This window comes from Protomyctophum bolini (assembly GCF_963924005.1).
Source record: "Protomyctophum bolini genome assembly, chromosome: 14".
Classification (NCBI taxonomy): domain Eukaryota; kingdom Metazoa; phylum Chordata; class Actinopteri; order Myctophiformes; family Myctophidae; genus Protomyctophum; species Protomyctophum bolini.
Window position 1 is genome coordinate 31475644 of NC_137875.1, and position 18959 is coordinate 31494602.

Genomic DNA, 18959 nt, shown 5'->3' on the forward strand with positions numbered 1-18959 from the left:
GAGCCCCTCTAAATGTCTGTGCACGCCACTGCAAGTGGGCAGTCTGGGCACATTTCAATTAATAATGAGTGTGTAAGTGTACACTCACACTAAAGTAATGCCACTTTGTCATTGCCTTTTGCACATTATGGAATTGGCTTTACTGGAGATATAGTCTCACAGTAGCTAGACTGTTTTGATATCTAATGTCTGGGCCACAGCTATATTGAAAAGTAGTTAAGGGCCCTAAAGTTAAATGTATTATTTGCACGACACTATACACGTCACAATGTGTCGAGTATCACAACATTCTGTGTTTTGAGCATTCATACCTTCTTCAACTCGCAGTCAGCGATGGAACAACTTTTAAACATGGAAGTGATTGATGGAGTTTACTTTATCTCCGTCTTCCCGATAAATCAGAGTAAGGAGTCTGCGTCCATTCATTATTCCTGTACGTGTAGGCCTATGTGACACCATCTGCAATCCACATTCTGTGTTTTGAGCATTCATACCATCTTCAACTCGCAGTCAGTGATAGAACAACTTTTAATCATGGAAGTGATGGAGTTTACTTTATCTCTGTCTTCCTGCTGGCAAATTGTTATGTCATATGGGATTTGTTTGAGCCAGAATACCCCAGACTACAGAATATCTACTGAATGTTAAAAGGTTTTTTGGGTTACAATTGAGCTCAGAAGACAAAAAAAAAGAAAAATTACAAAAACATTTTTTTTTGTTCACCAGACCTTTAAATATTAACCTATTGATTAGATTTTATTTAGTATTGAGCATATAAAAATATATAAAAAATGGAAAGTGCCAGGAGGAGGCAAAAAGCCCTGGGGGCTTATACGAGGCCTCTACCTACAGTATATAAGATACAATAAAGACATAACAGGATATAAATAATTCCCAAAAGACATGATTGCAGTATATTAAAAAATATATATAAAATCATGATTCAAAATACTTCATAATCTAAGACATGATTAGAGAGGAGAAGATAATACAAACTATGATAATTAAGTGATTTGGTCAATCAGATCAACCTTCAGTTTGTTCTTAAACAAGTTCAGAGAAGAAAGTTATAAACCAGTAGAATATTTGTCCCAGAGTGTAGTATTTAATAGAAAACTGAGCATATAGTATGATATAGGGAGAGATGAGTAGCCTGTCTAGTGTTGTATTTGTGAACTTGAGAATTTGTTTGAAAGTAATTACTAAAATGCTTGGGGATGGAGTTGGGCGTATATTTGAGCTTGTAAAAAAAAAAGCTAATTTGTGTTTCTGTTTCTGTTTATCTGGAAAACAGTAAGTAAGTTTAGCTTTTTGAAAAGTGGAGCAGAGTGATCGAGTCGTTTTGATAAAGTAGCAGTTCTAACAAATCTCTTCTGGAGTAGATAGATAGATAGATGTGTTGAATGAATAATTGACCAACCAAACCACAGACTACCGCTATACCCCAGCCAGAACCGAGGCTTACCTGCATGAGTTTTTCTGTTTTTCTCTAAGTGAGATTAGTGGAAGGGTGCGTGTGACCTTGTCAGTTCTCTGCGCCAACCACCCAGACCCCACCCCAATTTCCTCCCACATGTGTTAAGTCCCTTGAAGTCGAATTATTCCTCGTTAGTGTTGTTCTTACAAGGCAGGAACTCGGAGAGAGAGAGAGAAAGCAAACTGTGCCCTCCTGACAACAAAGCCACTCAGGAGGAAAATGGCCCCATGTGAGGCAGGCAATGCCTCCATCAATTGCAGCATGCGCACACACGCACGCACGCACGCACGCACATACATACATACATACATACATACAGTACATACAGTACATAGTTACAGACAGACAGACCGAACAACACTCTTATCTTCCTGTCAGTTAGAATCTAATACCATTGTAGCCCCTCACGTCACATAGAATCCAAGACATTCTTAATATAGACACAGTCACGCTACATTAAGTACATACACTTGTGTAAATGTATAGTACATAAATTCCTGTCATCTTAGCAGGAAGCATGCATTGTGATCAGGCTAATCTTGATATCAGTGACATACAGGCAGCGCTGTAGATAAAAAGCCATAAAACGCACACTGTGTGATTAACACAGCATGGGACAAGCAGGGATCCATTTGACTGTACAGTTGGATAATACTATTTCTGTACGCCCACATAAGAAGGAAAATATAATTCACAAGCCGTCTGTAGCAAGTTGTGAAACTGTGTATACTGTGTATGGCCCTGTAAACTGCAAGACTATGCAGGAATATACCCAGTGGATCAGAAGCTCTGCAATTGGGTTATCAAAAACAAAAGACCGCTGATAACAAGCTAGTTCTCTTCTCAGATGAATGTGACTCATCTCACTGCCTTGTTCGCCTTTGTTCCATTCGCTGTTGTTCGCCTATGTTGCATTTACCACCTGGTGAATGTTATATCATCGCAGCATCCATTGTGTGCCGACTTTTTCTGTCATCTGTCTCTGTCATTTCAAGTTGGCACAGAGACCACACGGAATCCAATTTGGTTGGAGGGGATTAACAGAACATACATTAGCATCAGTGATTGATAATATTTCCTTTCTTTGTGGGATCCCGCCTGCTGGTACACTAATCCAGGCTTTTGTGAAAGATTTAATTACAAAATGTTATATATCCACTTAAATAAAACAAATAACGCAAGTTCATAATGGATAATTCCACCCTGCCAAATGTTAGCCTTTTATAAACAAATCTTTTAGATGTTTGGATACTATATGAATTGAAAGGCATTCCACTACATTCTTTTTTTGTATTCAAGTAGTTGATCCCATTATACATGATCTCAGCTGCTCAGCAGTACTGGCATCTTGTTGTTCCAAAAATCAGGCAATCAGCTTTGTATAACTCTATGAGCTTCTAAAGTCCAGAACGAGACCTAGTAGAAAGAAAGAAAATCATATGTCATATGTGGCTGGGAGTGGGTTGATCATGCTTTGAGTTGGTCTTTGTGGAAGGTCCTAGACCATCCTATAAGGGGGAGTGGCACATCAACTGCCAGGCTGTACTAGTTCAAAGTGATAGGAGATAGGGCATAGTACGTACAGTCGTACACCACATCTTGTTAAATCACATCCACTGAATGTCCACTCGTTTTGCAGCACAAACAGTGCAAGTCACACACAGTACGTACAGAACATACAGTATAATAGTTTGTAATTGTAGTTTGTAGGAAAGCAAAAATACTGTATAGAGTGAATAAAGTACATAAGATGACCTGCATATCTCAAAACTTTACTCCGTGAACAAAAGAGTAAAGGTCCCCAGCAAAACCTTCTTTATTTTATTTATATTTTCTCCACTTCTTGTACTTTCCGCTTCATTGTCTCAGACAGTGCTTTGGAGAGCACAGTGCATACTGTAGTATGTCTGTGGGCGGTGTGTGGGTATGGGGCCCTGTGTAGCAGCAAGGGCAAGACTGTCCTGCAGGAAAACAGGTCTGCTGTTTGGCCATGAGAGATTGCTCTCGGTTTGTCTGCTCTCCGCAAATTCTTTGTCTGGCAGAAGATAAGGTATGGCTCAGAGGGTTCATGTTGTGGAAAGAGACTTAGAAGATGGCTCTGAGAGGGCCAGCTGCTCCATTCCATGGCCACTGTTTCACTGTAAAGTTGACATTCCTGCCATTCAATGCTCAACATTTACTTCTTATTGTCTCCACCAGGCCGAAGGCCTAGGGGGAGAGTATGTTTTGCACTCCGGCCGTCCTTCCGTCCGTGTGTCCATCCGTCCTTCCATCCGTCCGTCCGCTATCAGCTAATCTCCGGCACCGTTGGCCCGATCCATGCCAAACTTTCATACACACTCCCTGGATGCCAACGACGAACCTCTTCGCCAAATATTCCTCAACGGCCTGTTATAGCGCCACCAGAAGGCTAACACCTTATACCTGCCCTGGTGGAGACCTGTGCCGATTGGCACTTTATTTCCTTCTACTTCTGATCTTCCTCTTACTTATCAAAATCATCATCCTCATCATCATCACATGATAAATAAAATATTATCGTTTAATGTGAAACTGTGCATGTTGTTTGTTGTTTTTTAATGAAGTTGTGTTTTATGTTTTACTGTAAAGCGTTGTTGTTATTTAAATGTGCTATATAAATAAAGGTGGTATGGTATGGTATTGATGGTAACGTCTAAGAATGTTTTTGTCACTATTGTGGCTAAAAGCAGCACTAACGCTGCATGCTTCTCTCCCTCTCTCACGCGCTCTCTTGCTGCGGGTAGGAGAATGAATAGAGGGTCCTGATCGCATGCTAATGGCCTCTACTTGTTGCCTTGGTGACTGGCTCAAGTGTTTGTACGACCAGTGCAGTGTCCGATCGCAGCACAAATTGAGACACAAAGTATCAGATACGATGATTAGTTCAGTCATGATTAAGCCCCTCCTTTGATTCCACTGAACAACAATTGATTGTTTAATTATGTCGGTGATAAGTTTGACGACGAGATGTTTTGTACCTTTTTTCATCACAGCGACGTGCCTCTGCTGCAAATTATTTCCTGCTCACGTGTGCTCTCCTTTTCTCCCCCCCTCCCCTCCCCTCCCCTGCTCTCTGCTTGTTTCATTCTTTCATCTACTCAGCTGGCGACTTGGGATTCCACGCGTGGCTTGAATGGCAGCCTAAAGGAGAATCGGATCGAGAGTGGGATGCAGGGAGTAACACTGAAGATTGTAACACTGCTGGTACGTTTTCTTAGTTCACTGTATCTATATACACCTGACCTGTGTAATTAGTTCACTGTATCTATATTATGCACCTGACCTGTGTAAGCAAACAACCGAGTACACACATGAACATTAGCATATGCATGATATTTACTGTCGAGCTCATATCGGCCATTAACCAGATTTCAAGTTTTCAAGCATCTGTGCTTCGAGACGTTTAATCAAATCAAAATAACAAAATACAGAGTGTCTTTTCTATAGCTTCTTTTATCCATAACAATTTGAAAGAGCATTTGAGTGCCCCCCCAGCCCCAGTTCGTTGAACCCAGTTTATATTGGACATCTTGGTCCAATTTAAACTTGTTCAATGAGCTCTTATTCAATCTGCAGGCTAGGCTTATCACAGGTGAATGGAAGACTGATAAAGGGCAATATACAATCCTGAAGCACCAGACCGCTCTTTATCCACTCACCACTGCTTGGTCACAGTCTCTGGTCATTTCTCCCTGGCAAGTGGGATTTCTAAGATCCTCCTCTCCATCTCGCCCTGTGAATCTACAGCATCAAGAAGCCATTAAATTCACCGCCGCAGCACTGCGGCTTATCCTTGACTCCGCTAGTACCACAAGCAACAGTTTCTGACCCCTGTTCTCTTCCCTCGCACCTCTTTTTCCCTCTACCTTCATATCTCCCTCTCTCTCTCTCTCTCTGTTCATCCTCTTCTTCACACATGATTTACCTTCACCATATTTATTCACATAAGTTCTGCTCGGCTCCCCCTTGGCAGTGCCGTTTAATCAAGTCGTTTTCCCAACCCCACTTTCACAGCCCACCCCCTCTCTTTCTCTTGCTCTGTCCCCTTCATCTTCAGGTCTTCCCTCTCTCTCTCTCTCTCTCTCTCTCTCTCTCTGTGTGCCACTGTGCCCCCCCCTCCCTCTCATGCTCATTCCCTCTCTCCTCTTCCACCCATTTAATTCCACCCTGACAATTCCAACCCATAAAGAAGAGACATGCTTGGGTGCAGTAAATTTACAGTGGCAATTTCTGGCTTATGAAGCATCATCGTCATCATCACGGCGCCACCCACGTGTTACAGGTCAACAGTCACTCACAAAAACATTTTTTTAACATAAATTTGTAGTTGGAGATTCACTTGGAGCACCACAGATGCTCTTAATAAAGGTGTCACCCCCCGCCCCCCACCCCACCCCACCCCACCCTTCTTTCCTTGAGTTTGAAAGATGATGGAATGTACAGTATGCTCACCGTCGATCAGATGCCGAGGAGATTATGGAGCAGCGTGACAAATAGCGTGCTCGTGATTAAGTACACTGCACTGTCTTCCGAGGCCTGAGGATAAATTAAGGGGCTCTGAGACGAAAATGCACGTTCACATCACTCAGCATTATTCTTGTGCCATAATGCCTCGAGCTTACTCGCCAGAATAATATACTCTGCCGAAACAGTAATGCATTCCCCAAAAGCTAAACCCCCTTCTCCTGCTTCTTGCTTTGTATTTTGTTGAACAGGAAGAGCCGTTTGTTATGGTGGCAGAGAACATTCTGGGCCAACCCAAAAGATACAAGGGATTCTCCATCGATGTGCTGGATGCCCTCGCCAAGATCCTGGGCTTCAAGTATGACATCTACCAGGTGGGAGATGGCAAGTATGGGACAGCTCTCCCCAACGGATCCTGGAATGGCATGATCGGAGAGCTCATTGGCAAGGTCAGTTGTTATTTGAAACCAGTCCAGTTCATGTTCAGATGTCAGTTTAGAACGAAAAGCATCACAGTAATGCTCAGATGCTGTAGATGATGGTCTGAGCCCACACACTGTGCCTTCAAAATCTGTTATGCACTGGTGCCAGTGTATAACAGTTTTTGAAAAGAAAATTGTTACTGTAGCCTTACATACAAGTGTCTCTAATGATTTGTGGCATTTGTGCATATGAATACATTGTGAGCCAGCGGGGGGGAAACGAAGTGACAGATTGGCAACGGCCACTCTCCTTCTCCTTCGCCTCGTCTCATCCATCATTTTTCAATAGACTATGTATTTAATTAATCAAATATTACGCATTACTACATGTCATCAACTAATATAAACAGCTTAGAGAAAAGGGGGAAGAAATAACGGCAGTGGTTGGTAGGGAAATAGAACTAGCTCCCCTTATGCCCTCCTGACAGATGGTTTTCAGACCAATTTTGGAAGAAACCAGTGATACATCGTTTAATGGATGGTGTCAGGGCATTCCATATTGTGGTGGCGGAGTAGTAGAGTTTTAATTTTAGTTTGTTCTAAAATGTAGGGAGAACCAGATCGTGGTCGCTCCCTCTGGTTGTTGTGGCTATGGGTGTCACTCACTTTGAAGTAGTTAGACAGGTACAGAGAATGATGTATGAGAATGGATTACAATACACCTACACAGTGGGCATGTTAATTTATTGACTTGTAACTCAGTAACTACTACTAAGTAAAAACATGCAACAAATGTACACACAGAGTTAAATTGACACATATTATTTCAGTATCCTGAAGGATGTCTGCATTTTCCCTTCATATAGACCTAGCTTAAATCTTACCCTGTGGCTAATAGGAGAAATGTCATGGTGGCACCCTGTGTGAACTGTCAACGCTGTCAACCCTACAATCTCATGCTAATATCGCTCAGCTAGGGGGGAAGCCTATCACTCTTCCTGTGACGGAGTGTCTCTGATTATGGCCCAAGTGAGGAGGGTGCTGTTTCACTCAACAATCGCAATGTGATTAGTGTCACTGGGACTTTCCACAGCAGCAGGTGTCCACAGATATGCCCGTGCGAGATGGATGGTGTGTGCTTATATAGAAAGAGAGAGAGAGAGAGAGAGAGAGATGAAAGCTATAGTCTTGTGCATGCCAGTTGAAGGGACTCTTTTAAGAGAGCTCCAAGGGAGACAGCGGATGATGAACCACAGATCTGACCATGGGGGTTATCATTGCATATCAAATGAACATATTATTCATAGCCACATCTTGCGGGCACCCACCACTGTTGGAACCCAAATTCATCATATTCACTTTATGACACAGTGATTTATGTGGAACCTGATAGTTTCTGACAGTAAAATGACGAGACACAATATCATGGATCTAATACAGATTCAATTTCAGGATTATATATATACAGTATATGCATTGTGTGTGCATGCGACGTGCGTGTACTGCACGTGTGTGAGTTGATCTCGACAGATTCAATTTCGAGATTAAACCGTATGCATGTTAACTGAACATGCTAGATTTCATTCCACGATGAAACATCGATTGAACACACAGCAGAGGAGAGAGGCTGTGCGAATAATGTGGGCAGAGTTAAAAAATTTACTACTTTACAGTTGCTCTCTCTCTCTCTCTCTCTCTCTCTCTCTCCCCCATGCACCGCAGAGAGCAGACCTGGCCATATCAGCCATCACCATCACCCCGGAGCGAGAGAGCGTGGTGGACTTCAGTAAGCGATACCTGGACTATTCGGTGGGGATCCTGATGCGCAAGTCAGAGGAAAAGATCAACATCTTCTCCCTGCTGGCTCCATTCGACCTGGCAGTGTGGGCGTGCATCGCGGCCGCCATCCCCGTTGTTGGCATCATGATCTTCCTGCTCCGGCGCATCCAGTCGGTGCGCTCCCAGAACACGGCGGGAGGCCACGCCCACCCGTCCGTCTCCACCTCACTGCAGAGCGCCATCTGGATCGTTTATGGTGCCTTCGTGCAACAAGGTGGGTGTGGGACAAAGAGGGAGGATGGGTGAGGTGTCAGACAGTATCTTGGTCTTTCTAAAGACAATATATAGAATCAAAACATGCACAAAAAAAAGCCTGAACTACCACTGAATACTAGTGCCTATAGGATTATTTATATCATTCAGGACATTTGCATCAAGCTAGTACAGATATAGTATAGTAGTACAGCATGGCTTTGTTTGTTAGAACCGGGAAGGGTATATATTTTCTGAGACGATGCACATGAAACTGATAAGGTGGAAAAGTGCCTCCACTAGTAGAATAACCATGTATGCCAACACAGTCATATAAAATATCACATCAACACATTTCTTTCTAAAGACTACACAGCCACAGGACTAGTGATACAATTTCAGATACTGTATGACAGCCACCCTGGCCTTTCGTAAAGGTGCCCTTGTCTGGGAGAATATCGTGCCTTTTGGCTCTGGTTGTGATCCAGGTATTTCCAATGCGGATAAATGACTAGCTCAGCAACTGACGTTAAAGCCTTGGCTACATTTATCAAAGTCTGGCTCACTTCCCGACAGCCTTTTTGAGCCCAACAGCGACTATATTTTAAGAAAAGCTGAATTCTTTCAATTTTTTTCCCTTCTTTTTTTTGGCTTGCATGCCTCCACTGGCATTTCTTGATTCACAAGGGCATAGCGTTTTCCATGGCGCAAGGCCCTTTGATGTGGATCTGACTGCTGATGTTTAGCAAAGCATAGTTCGACACCAGAAACTTGGCACGCACATTTTCCCTGATGATTTGATAATGATATTCTGGCACGTGATCGAGCTTCGTTTTAAGGTTAGCACAGATGAGACTGACCGCCCACACATACATGCTCACACAGATTTTCCTCGAAAGGCAGTTATCTTGGACAATGATTGCCCTTCCTTCATCCCATAAGGAGGTCAGGGAGACGTACCCTTTCGATTTGCCCTTCACTAATCAGTAACTAATCTGAACCTTGCCAAGGAGAGCGCTTTGCCTTATAATCAGAGGCATTAATCAATCAATTACAGAGCTGACAGAATTGTGGGCCAAACGTGTGGGCCAAACGGTTGGATATAAGATCAAGATCCAAAAGTTTTACATCCAAGACCCCCCTAAAACTCACATGCTGTGATGTTAGCACAGAGTTAAACTGCACATAATGACTATATGACATATGTGGCCAAATTTGAGGGACTGCCATTAGATTTTTTTGTCATATGAAGGGAATCATAGTCATGACTATCCCCTAATGGTGCAGAGCCATCAATTGACTGACACTGACACAAATAATGTTTTCATTACCGTTCAGTCTCACACATCTTTCAGAATCAGTTAAATCCTCAACGTTTTAATGTATGCCAAATTTGTTTTTGTAGGGGGAGACGTATTTGAGAGGAAGTGAGAAAGGAACAGAACAGCTATGTGATAGTCAATGTTAGTCATAATTAGTTGAACAGATCTGTTGCTGTCTAAGGCTCGTACACACCTACACAACAAATGTTCGGTCCGTGTGTGATGTCTGATTGCTGTTTGATTGCTGCTCCAATTCATTTTCAATGGGAGTCACATGGTTTGACCAAACATTTTTGTTTGATGAGGGGGGAGCAATCAGCAATCAAACACAAATGTTTGATCAAACCATGTGACGCCCATTGGAAAAGCATTGTGATGACCCAAAAAAACAAACATTGCTTGATTGGTGTTTGGTACGTGTGAATGAGGCCTAACAGAGCAAACAGATGGAATGTTAAGGCTTAAACAATTACATGAAAGAATCCTGAGTTCATTGCCAGCACAGATTGAGAGATTTGTAAGGTATTGTTCAAAACACAAGCATTTTATAGCCTGTGAGGATTCTTTGGTCTACAATGTACCATGTAGACTCTACATGGTACTGATTAGCGAGATCACAATAAAAGTGTTCTGGAATTTACCCCATATTAGGACATAAGGCTGTGCCTTAGCTACATATGTCGGGGTTGCATTCCAATTGTATCCAAGCCAACCCATTTACTTGGAGAGAACTTGTTTATTCCACTTGTTTATCTTGTATCCTGCATGGGTTCTTTCTCCTGAAATTGGTATCCTGAACTGAAAATCATAATTAGTTTACTGTAAATTGCTCTAGATTAACCCTAAATTGTAATTGTAATTGTAAAATTGTAAGAGATAGAGCTATTACTGAACAAAAAAAATCAGCAAAGGAATATAAAGCAATTTAACACCTATTTTTTCAAAAATATATAACACATATTATAAGGGTTTTATTGTCTATTCTCAGTGCCTGCAGATGCATGCTTGTGTTCCTGTGCGTATACTGTAGTATGCCTGCCCATACGTGTGGGTGTTTGTACCTCCTGCGTTTCAGCAGGCAGCGACTCCATTCTGGGATCGGTGGCGCTGCGGATCGTCATGGGCAGCTGGTGGCTCTTTACGCTCATCGTGTGCTCCTCCTACACGGCCAATCTGGCGGCCTACCTCACAGTGTCACGCATGGACAGCACCGTGCGGTAAGGCTCACCGTCCTCGTAGGTCTGTCACCATTACACATTTAAGTTGACGATTAGTTGTCACACAAGTAATTGCGATTAACGATTTAACGGTGTTTTTGGAATTGGAAATTGGAATATTCTGAATAGAAATTACAATTCCGTTTGCCTTTTAGGCTTCCTGATAAGAAAAATGCATGGGGCATGACAAATAAATGAAATATACCAACAAATAACTGGCATTTAAAAACAATAAAAAATAAATAGCGGAAATAGCTGATCTATAGATCTGCTATTGCTACAGCTGATCTAGATTAGCTTTTTTAATGTATGAACATTTTTCAACATGGACACGATTATGACGATTATCACAAAATAATTGCAATTACCTCAAATTATTGCGATTAAATTATTATGTAATTATTGAGACAACCCTACATCCTCGTTAGTCAAACACTGAATTACTTGAAGTTTGTTTTGATTTCAACTGCTTAAATATATTATATATAATAATTATAATTATTATATATAATTATAATTATAATATATTCCCATAATAGGGATGCTAGGATTCATACATTTAGAGTTGACTCACGTACTGTATGTTATGTTTGCAGCTTAGTACTTTGACATTGTACAAATTACAGCCACACATTTAAATCATCAGTATTCATTTAGCTCTGAGAGTGTAAGAAGAAATTATTTTTACACTCGGAGGCATCTGGGAGAAATGCGGGGGGGGGGGGGGGGGGGGGAGACAATGTGCAAGCTTCACTTTCCTACAAATATTATGCCAGGTTCTCATCTCCAATGAGTAAGAAATTGTCATGCACTGCCCAATTTAGCAGCTTAACAGTGTGAATGCAGAGATTGTGGTCCACATTATGTTATTTTATTTGTTGTAAGGAAGCTATAGTTAACATGACATGAGTCATGTCAAGCAAGCTGTCACAGGAGGGGTCTCTGGGGCTGACACTGTCTGATGATCTATATGAGCAATTTAACATGTCTACGTATGTATTACTCTACGAACGGATACCGATGGAACACAAACCTGTTGCCCTGATATAATCAGAAACCACCACCCAACCAGTCTGCCCTGCAGTGCAGCTCAAATTACTGGAAGTAAAATGAACAGCTGCTTGTGTTGCTGTTATTTGTTGGCCCCAAACCGACCGCAGCCTAAATAGGTGAAAAATCAACTGCGACAGAACGGGCTGCGATGCGATATTTTTCAGGGAGAACTCTCGGGGCCTCTAACTGCCGTGTGTAGCGCTAATAACCGCCCCTGCCTATTTTAGCTCTGACTCTGAGATGGAAAGTGTTTCTTAAAAAAGGGGGGGGGAAAGCCCTGTGCGGCGGCACCATTCGCATTTCACACTACCTAAAAAGCGGCCCTGTCTGCGAGGTGCAGGGTAAAGGTTCCTGTTGGGGCTATGGTTCCACCAGGGGAGGGCATCTCGGTTGTTGAACTACTGAGGTTTGATGGGGTCCTAAAAAAGTCAAATAATGGCCAATATACAGACAGACAGACCGATACAGTATATCAGTCTGGCTCTATAAAGTAAGTTATTACTAAATGCCTAGGGCAAGCAGATAAATGTTAAGTGACTTGGCCAAGCACTTAAAAATTGCACATATTGCTCCCTGCAACACCACTCTTTAGATGAAAACCTTTTCAGCTCAGCTGCTACAAAACAGTCTGTCATCTACACTGTATAGCTGAAATGGTGTCAGGACTCAGAGCATTGTGTCTTTATAAAACACACATAGAACAGTTTGTGCATTGAACATTAGCAAGCTTGCTGCCTTGCTTGTTCGTTAATTGGTAGCCTAAAGCATTTTGCACCTGCATGTGGGTGAATGTTCATTCATTCATTCAAATTCATGTATTTATTCTCGAAAGACATTGAGGTCACCCTCATTTGCAGTGTCGTCGAGATACACATAATACAACATTTAAAAGCAATAAACAAAAACCGAACAGAACAGCAACATTTCCTCATCGTGTGATGTAGCACGTATGTTTAAAAACAGTTGCAGACACTTGGGGGTAAGTCTGCAATCAAAGATTTAAATTGACCTTGTATTATGAGAGAACAGATCTTTAATTTAAGCTGTAGGTCATTCCACGTGGTTGGGGCACTAAAACGAAAGGCTGTTTTCCCCAGTTCTGTGTTTACATTTGGGACCTTTAGTGTGAGCCAGTGACTGGAGCGTGTCCTACTGTATATGTTACAGGATTCCAATCAAGCAGAGCTTTAATATACAACGGTAAAGTTCCATCAATTGCTTTAAAAATAAACAGATACCAATGTTTATTCCGCCTGTCGGCCAAGGAGGGCCTACCCACTCTGTCATATAGGATGCAGTGATGAGTTCTGTAAGGTTCACCAGATATAAATTGCAAAGCAGAATGATAAACTGCATCCAAGGGCTTGAGGACAGAATGAGCAGCTTTTCCATATATGACATCTCCATAGTTCAACACAGAAAGAAATAACCCCTCAATAACCCTTTTCCTACATGGAGTTGGGAAACTAGCTCTGTTCCGGTAAAAAAGAAACATGCCTTAGTTTACAGACAAGATTGTCTATATGGTATTTGAATGTAAAGCCATATTCAAGCCATATTCCAAGGTATTTGTATTCAGCAACCCTTTCTATGTTAGATCCATTCGAGGTAGTAATATAAAAGTTATTAAAATCAATTCCCCTGGACCTAGAGAACGTAGCATGAATTTAGTTTTTCCAGCATTTAGAACACGCTTCAGTTCTCTAAGGGCATCTTGAAGTATATTAAATTAATGCTGTAAGTTGTCTATTGGAATCAGCAATGCAATAAATAATGGTCATCTGCATCGAAGTGTGCTTGACAACCATCTAAAGTCAAAGTTATAAATATAAGGTAAATAAAACAGGGTCCAGGATCTGATCCTTGTGGGACACCTTGTCCCACAAGGATCTGGGCTCTCACAGCTTTCACACATTGAGATCTCTCAGTAGCTCTGAAACCACCTGCAAGTATTTCCAGGCTTTCAATAAATCTATAAATAATGCAGCACATTGTTTTCTTTTGTCCATGGCAGAAGCTATACGTCATTTACAATTACGGTAGTGATTGTGCTATGTTTAGCTCTAAAACCAGGCTGAAGTGGGGTTAATACAAAGGTTGGTTCCGGTTCAGTTCTTTTCGGTTCTTAGTCCATGAGCCAGGGCTCCAAGATTGGAACGTTAATTTTGAATTGAGTGTGCAAATTTAAGCCATACCTATATTAGATTGTTATCACCAAAAAACTTGCCCAGTTTATTACTTACACGAAGACAATGATTTATTGTATTACATTAATTCTTTTTTTACATTTTGAAATATGCTACACATTATGTAGGAAAATATGCAAAATACTAGAAAATATGAAAAAGCTACTACTGTGGAATGTATTAATTTACTTGTATTGGACAATTTAACATAGGTCTAGTTTTTCCCACCAATTTTGGAGCTCTGGCTCATGGACTAAGAACCAAAAAGAACTGCACCAGTTCCCATTGGGAACCAACCAGTGGAAACGGGGTCAGACTGAGTTGATAGGAAGATTTTGAGCTGATTATTAACTAATGACTCCAGTGTTTTCGCCAGACAGGACAGCTTGGGGATTGGGTAATAATGATTTGGATCATTAACATTTCCACCTTTTATGTAGTGGAGAAATATGTGGCATTTTTCATATATTGGGAACTATGCATGTTGACACAGAAAAATAAAAAATATGTGTCATATGCTCTGCAATTAATGGAGCAACTAATTTAAGAAAAAACGGGTCCAAACCATCCTTCCTTGTTGACTTTCTGGAGTCAATGGAGAGCAGAGCGGTAAGAACATCGTTACAAGAAAAAGGTTCCAGGGAGAAGTGAGAGCAGTGCCAAAATAAGTCTTACACTGTTATTCATCTCTGTTATTCATGCTTTCCAATCATTTCTGACCCACAACACCACCTAACGAGTAGGTTCTCTTCAGTCCAAATGTTATTTGTCAGTAAATCCAATTTGGTTCCCTCTATCTCTGTCCCCCTCCCAAAGGGTAGAAAAATTGGTATTTGATTACATTGAGTCAGCCTACCTCTGAGCAAATAGCCACATGTGGACATGGAAGGAGAGAGATGGAATGCTAAGCAGCAGTTTGGTTACGTGTGTGTGTGTGTGTGTGTGTGTGTGTGTGTGTGTGCTCGCGCAAGTGGGTGGGTGCGTGTGCAAGTGGGTGTGCATATACTGTACATAATGTGTACCTGTGTAGATAGACATAATGGGCCAGATTCACAACTCTGTTTAGCGTTTACGCTCATATCGTGAGTGTACGGACATTTATGAGCATTCCCACGTTACGTGTGGAATACATGAACTTGAACTTCGCGGATATTGGGATCGGATGAAATCTAGCTTTTCCGACATCCAAAAACGGTTTAATCCCTCCAGAAGAAAAGGCATAAATGGTCCGGGATGGAATAAATCTGTCCTGTGATGCATGTCCATTATTCCATTTGCTTTCCAAATCCGATGTAGTGGGACAGCAGGGCAGGGAATCAATCACCCCAGTAATCAATAAATCAAATAATAAAAATTATCAGATTTTAATTTTACCTCTGCAAAGGAGTGAAGCAATCACGTGCCAAAATAAGTTGACAAGTTTCTATACGGTGCTTCCGTCCGTTTCGTTTATAATTATAACTTGCGCTGTTAGCTTGAAGATCTGTCCGTGCGAGAGACCCGCCTGTCAAAATCAGCTGGTGATCCGATTAAGCTACTTGTCCAGAACAAATTAATTCCCCATAGGCATGATTCAGATAGCCTATACAACAGTGATCTGATAGTAATCCAAAAGACAAGTCAAGTCAAGTCAATTTTATTTCTAGAGCACATTTAAAACAACCAAGGTCGACCAAAGTGCTGGACAGCATAAAAAACAAACATATACAGTAGGCAAAATGCACAAAAAGATACAGTAAAAACATTTTTCACGAGTAAAATAAAAGAAGTACAGAACAAGACTGTAGAATGGGAGAGCACAGCAACACATGATTAATAAGTGGGGAGGCATGTGGTGTTAAAAGGCCAGGGAGAACATGTGTGTTTTTAGACGAAGGACCGTCTTCCCCCCATTAATCAATGCAACTAACATTATCATTTTTACCTCGAGTGTGCAACTTTATAGGTAGTATAAGTGCCAAGTATAGCCTTGGTCCTGAACTTGAACTTAAATCAATAAATGAACGAGTTGGTTATGAGAGTAGCCTAAACTTTATAACGTTCAGTCCGTTGACATTGCGAGAGACTCGCCTGTCAAAATAAACTGCTTTACAAGCTTGTGTGGTGCGGTGCATCGCGGAGCACCGTGTTCACTGTTGTAAGCTTGGGATTTGTGCATTTTGCAGGCTGTGATGACGTTTTTCACCTGAGGAAAGATATTTCCTGTTGCCTTATATGGCGTGGATGTTCAATTAAACCAGGCGACACCAGGCGAATCGCTTGGGAAAGAGGCGAAATGAGATAGACGGGTGATCCGCACAAATTAAGTCATTACGCCACCTTTGGTGAATGACATGTGAGCTTGATCGGACGAATTAATATGCTCTCATTACGCACTTCAATTACACCTGGTCGTAAATCTCCGTTGTGAATCTGGCCCTTTGCACGCACATACTGTATGTTTATTTATTTATTTTTATTTTACAAAACCCGAGCTGCAGTGTACAGCAGCAGAGACCAGAGTGCGTGCGTGCGTGCATGCGTGCGTGCGTGCGTGAGCATGAGTGTGTGCTGAATAATTTGCACAGTAGCAAGACATATAATTGTTGACTTATTTGTTAAGGACATAATATTAAGAACTATGTTCCATCTCCTTTTTGAATGATTAAACATTCATGTTATGCCTTCCATGTTAAAAAGAAGCAGTATATTGAATGTTATTTCAACGAATACACCAGATGTTGTATTGTTAATGAGTGGTATAAGGAAGTGAATGTTTTGGTTAGGCTATACTTTGCTTGGAGGATTCATTCCTCCTCACTAAGAAGGAATTATTCCTCCTTCGTGAGGAATCATTTCACATCCAACCTGTCTCGCATGCAACCTTGGATATGAAATATATATCCAAGCTGTCTACGTTTAATGTTGACTGCTTGTGTTGTCAGTCTCTTTTCTACTGGGTTGTGTTTGCCGCACCTCTTTCAATATTGGTTAGAGACCATTATAGCTAATGAACAAAGGGGTAGAGGTTTGACCCCAATATATTGATCTGGACTTCTCAATGCTATGGTAAGAAAGATGTCGAGAGAGGTGAACAAGAGAGACATCTAAAGGAAGTGGATATATCCCAGATAGATGTTCCAACTTCCTAGTGCATTTACACTATATAGTTTGACATGAACTCTACAGTACGAGCTCGTTGGTACAGTAGGACAACATCCTCACACATAATCTGTTCGTTATGATCAATTCATTTGGATATCCGTTTTACAAGCTCAGAGCTTGTAGAACGCCTATCTTTGACGGCTTCCTTTGCGAATATAATAGTGACACTGAGGGAAGTTAAAAATAGGAATTAATTTATGTCAAAATAACAAGATGAATGGAGATAAGTATGTGTTTTGCCTGACAGCGACATAATGATACTGTATTATCTGGGATTGGTTCCTAGCAATGCTTTAGAAAGCACAAGTTGACAGCTTTGCCCTATCTTTCCACCCCAGGTTGTGAATCACTTGATTTATGTTAAATCTATAGACCGGCCAACAGTGCATGTACAAAAGAAACCACAGTAAACACACACAGCCCCAATTAATATAGCTTTAAGAAAATGACTGTGGAATATCACACACTGGATGAATGACTGGCCCATACCTGCAGCTGTCAGACTGAACTGTAATCTGTGAAATAATATCTCTCTCTCTCTCTCTCTCTCTCTCTCTCTCTCTCTCTCTCTCTCTCTCTCTCCCCCTCTCTCTCTCTGCATTCTCTTTCTTTTTCTACGACAACAGCAGATAGACTGCTAATTAAATGACTGAATTAGTCTAACATTGTTATCTCAAGATGAGCCATTCGATTCTCTCACCTTTTAGGTAATTGGATGGAAGCCAGTCTTGGCTACGTGTACACAGACATTTCAGTGCTGTCCACATGTGCCAATTTACTGAAAGGATGAAGCGAATGCATGGATCAACATGTCAAGCATCAGCTGAACAACAGTCAGGGAGGCAGCTATAATCTTCACAGTAGATTGGTATTCAAATTCTATTGGAAGTGAACCCTAATTGGAAGCGTATCATAACATTATTTTGGTTCGAAATGAAACAAAAAAAAAAGAAAAAAAGAAATCGGAAGACATATTGTGTGAAATTGCCAATTATCTTTGCAGGACTTTATGCCTTGCAGCATTGAGCATTGGCGAGGCTGCATTACATGATTATGCCCACGTACAGTAGCCTATAGAGAACATCCTTAACTGGAGCGATATTAATTAGTCTGAGTCTTACCCTGGTCGAGGCTGCATCAGAATAATTTGCATCTCATATAAGAATGATCATAATCAATACCTAAGGTCAATGAAATCTTCAACCCCCCTTAAACAACTTGAACCTATAGTGTCTTTATTCTGGGCATGTCATAACAGTCAAACATTTGGCAAAAAAATATCTGCTACTTTCAGCGAAGAGATTTTGTGTAGAGGGAAAAATAGAGCCTATATATATATAGACCCCTGGGGGATGCCGGTCAACTGAAGTATAAAGTGGTTAACACGCCTCATGATTCCATAGTGCACTATGATATGATGATATTGGCACTGTCTGCATTGGTTTTCACTGTTACCTGCCTTGAATTTGAAGTAACTTGGGTTGTGGGTTACTTCTCTAGCTTGCCAGATTTAAGAAAAACTTTTTCTTGGGTAGTTAGTTTTTACAGTTGCAACTTAAATTCAAGGTTTGTGCATGCAGTTTATAGTTCAGCCCACGTTGTTTTAATGCTTTGCAGTGCAG

The 18959-nt window shown here is 41.2% G+C and overlaps 1 protein-coding gene across 2 annotated transcripts in view; it reads left to right on the forward strand.

Moving 5' to 3' along the window:
- grid1a (glutamate receptor, ionotropic, delta 1a) overlaps positions 1 to 18959 on the forward strand; it is a 292626-nt gene that overhangs the window by 261271 nt on the left and 12396 nt on the right. The window contains exons 8-11 of one of the 2 annotated variants that reach the window (XM_080781653.1): positions 4601 to 4702; positions 6214 to 6411; positions 8107 to 8437; positions 10813 to 10954. In XM_080781653.1, coding sequence (XP_080637779.1) covers positions 4601 to 4702; positions 6214 to 6411; positions 8107 to 8437; positions 10813 to 10954 — 773 coding nt within the window. The remainder of the gene's footprint in view (positions 1 to 4600; positions 4703 to 6213; positions 6412 to 8106; positions 8438 to 10812; positions 10955 to 18959) is intronic. The other variant, XM_080781654.1, reaches the window with a different exon arrangement.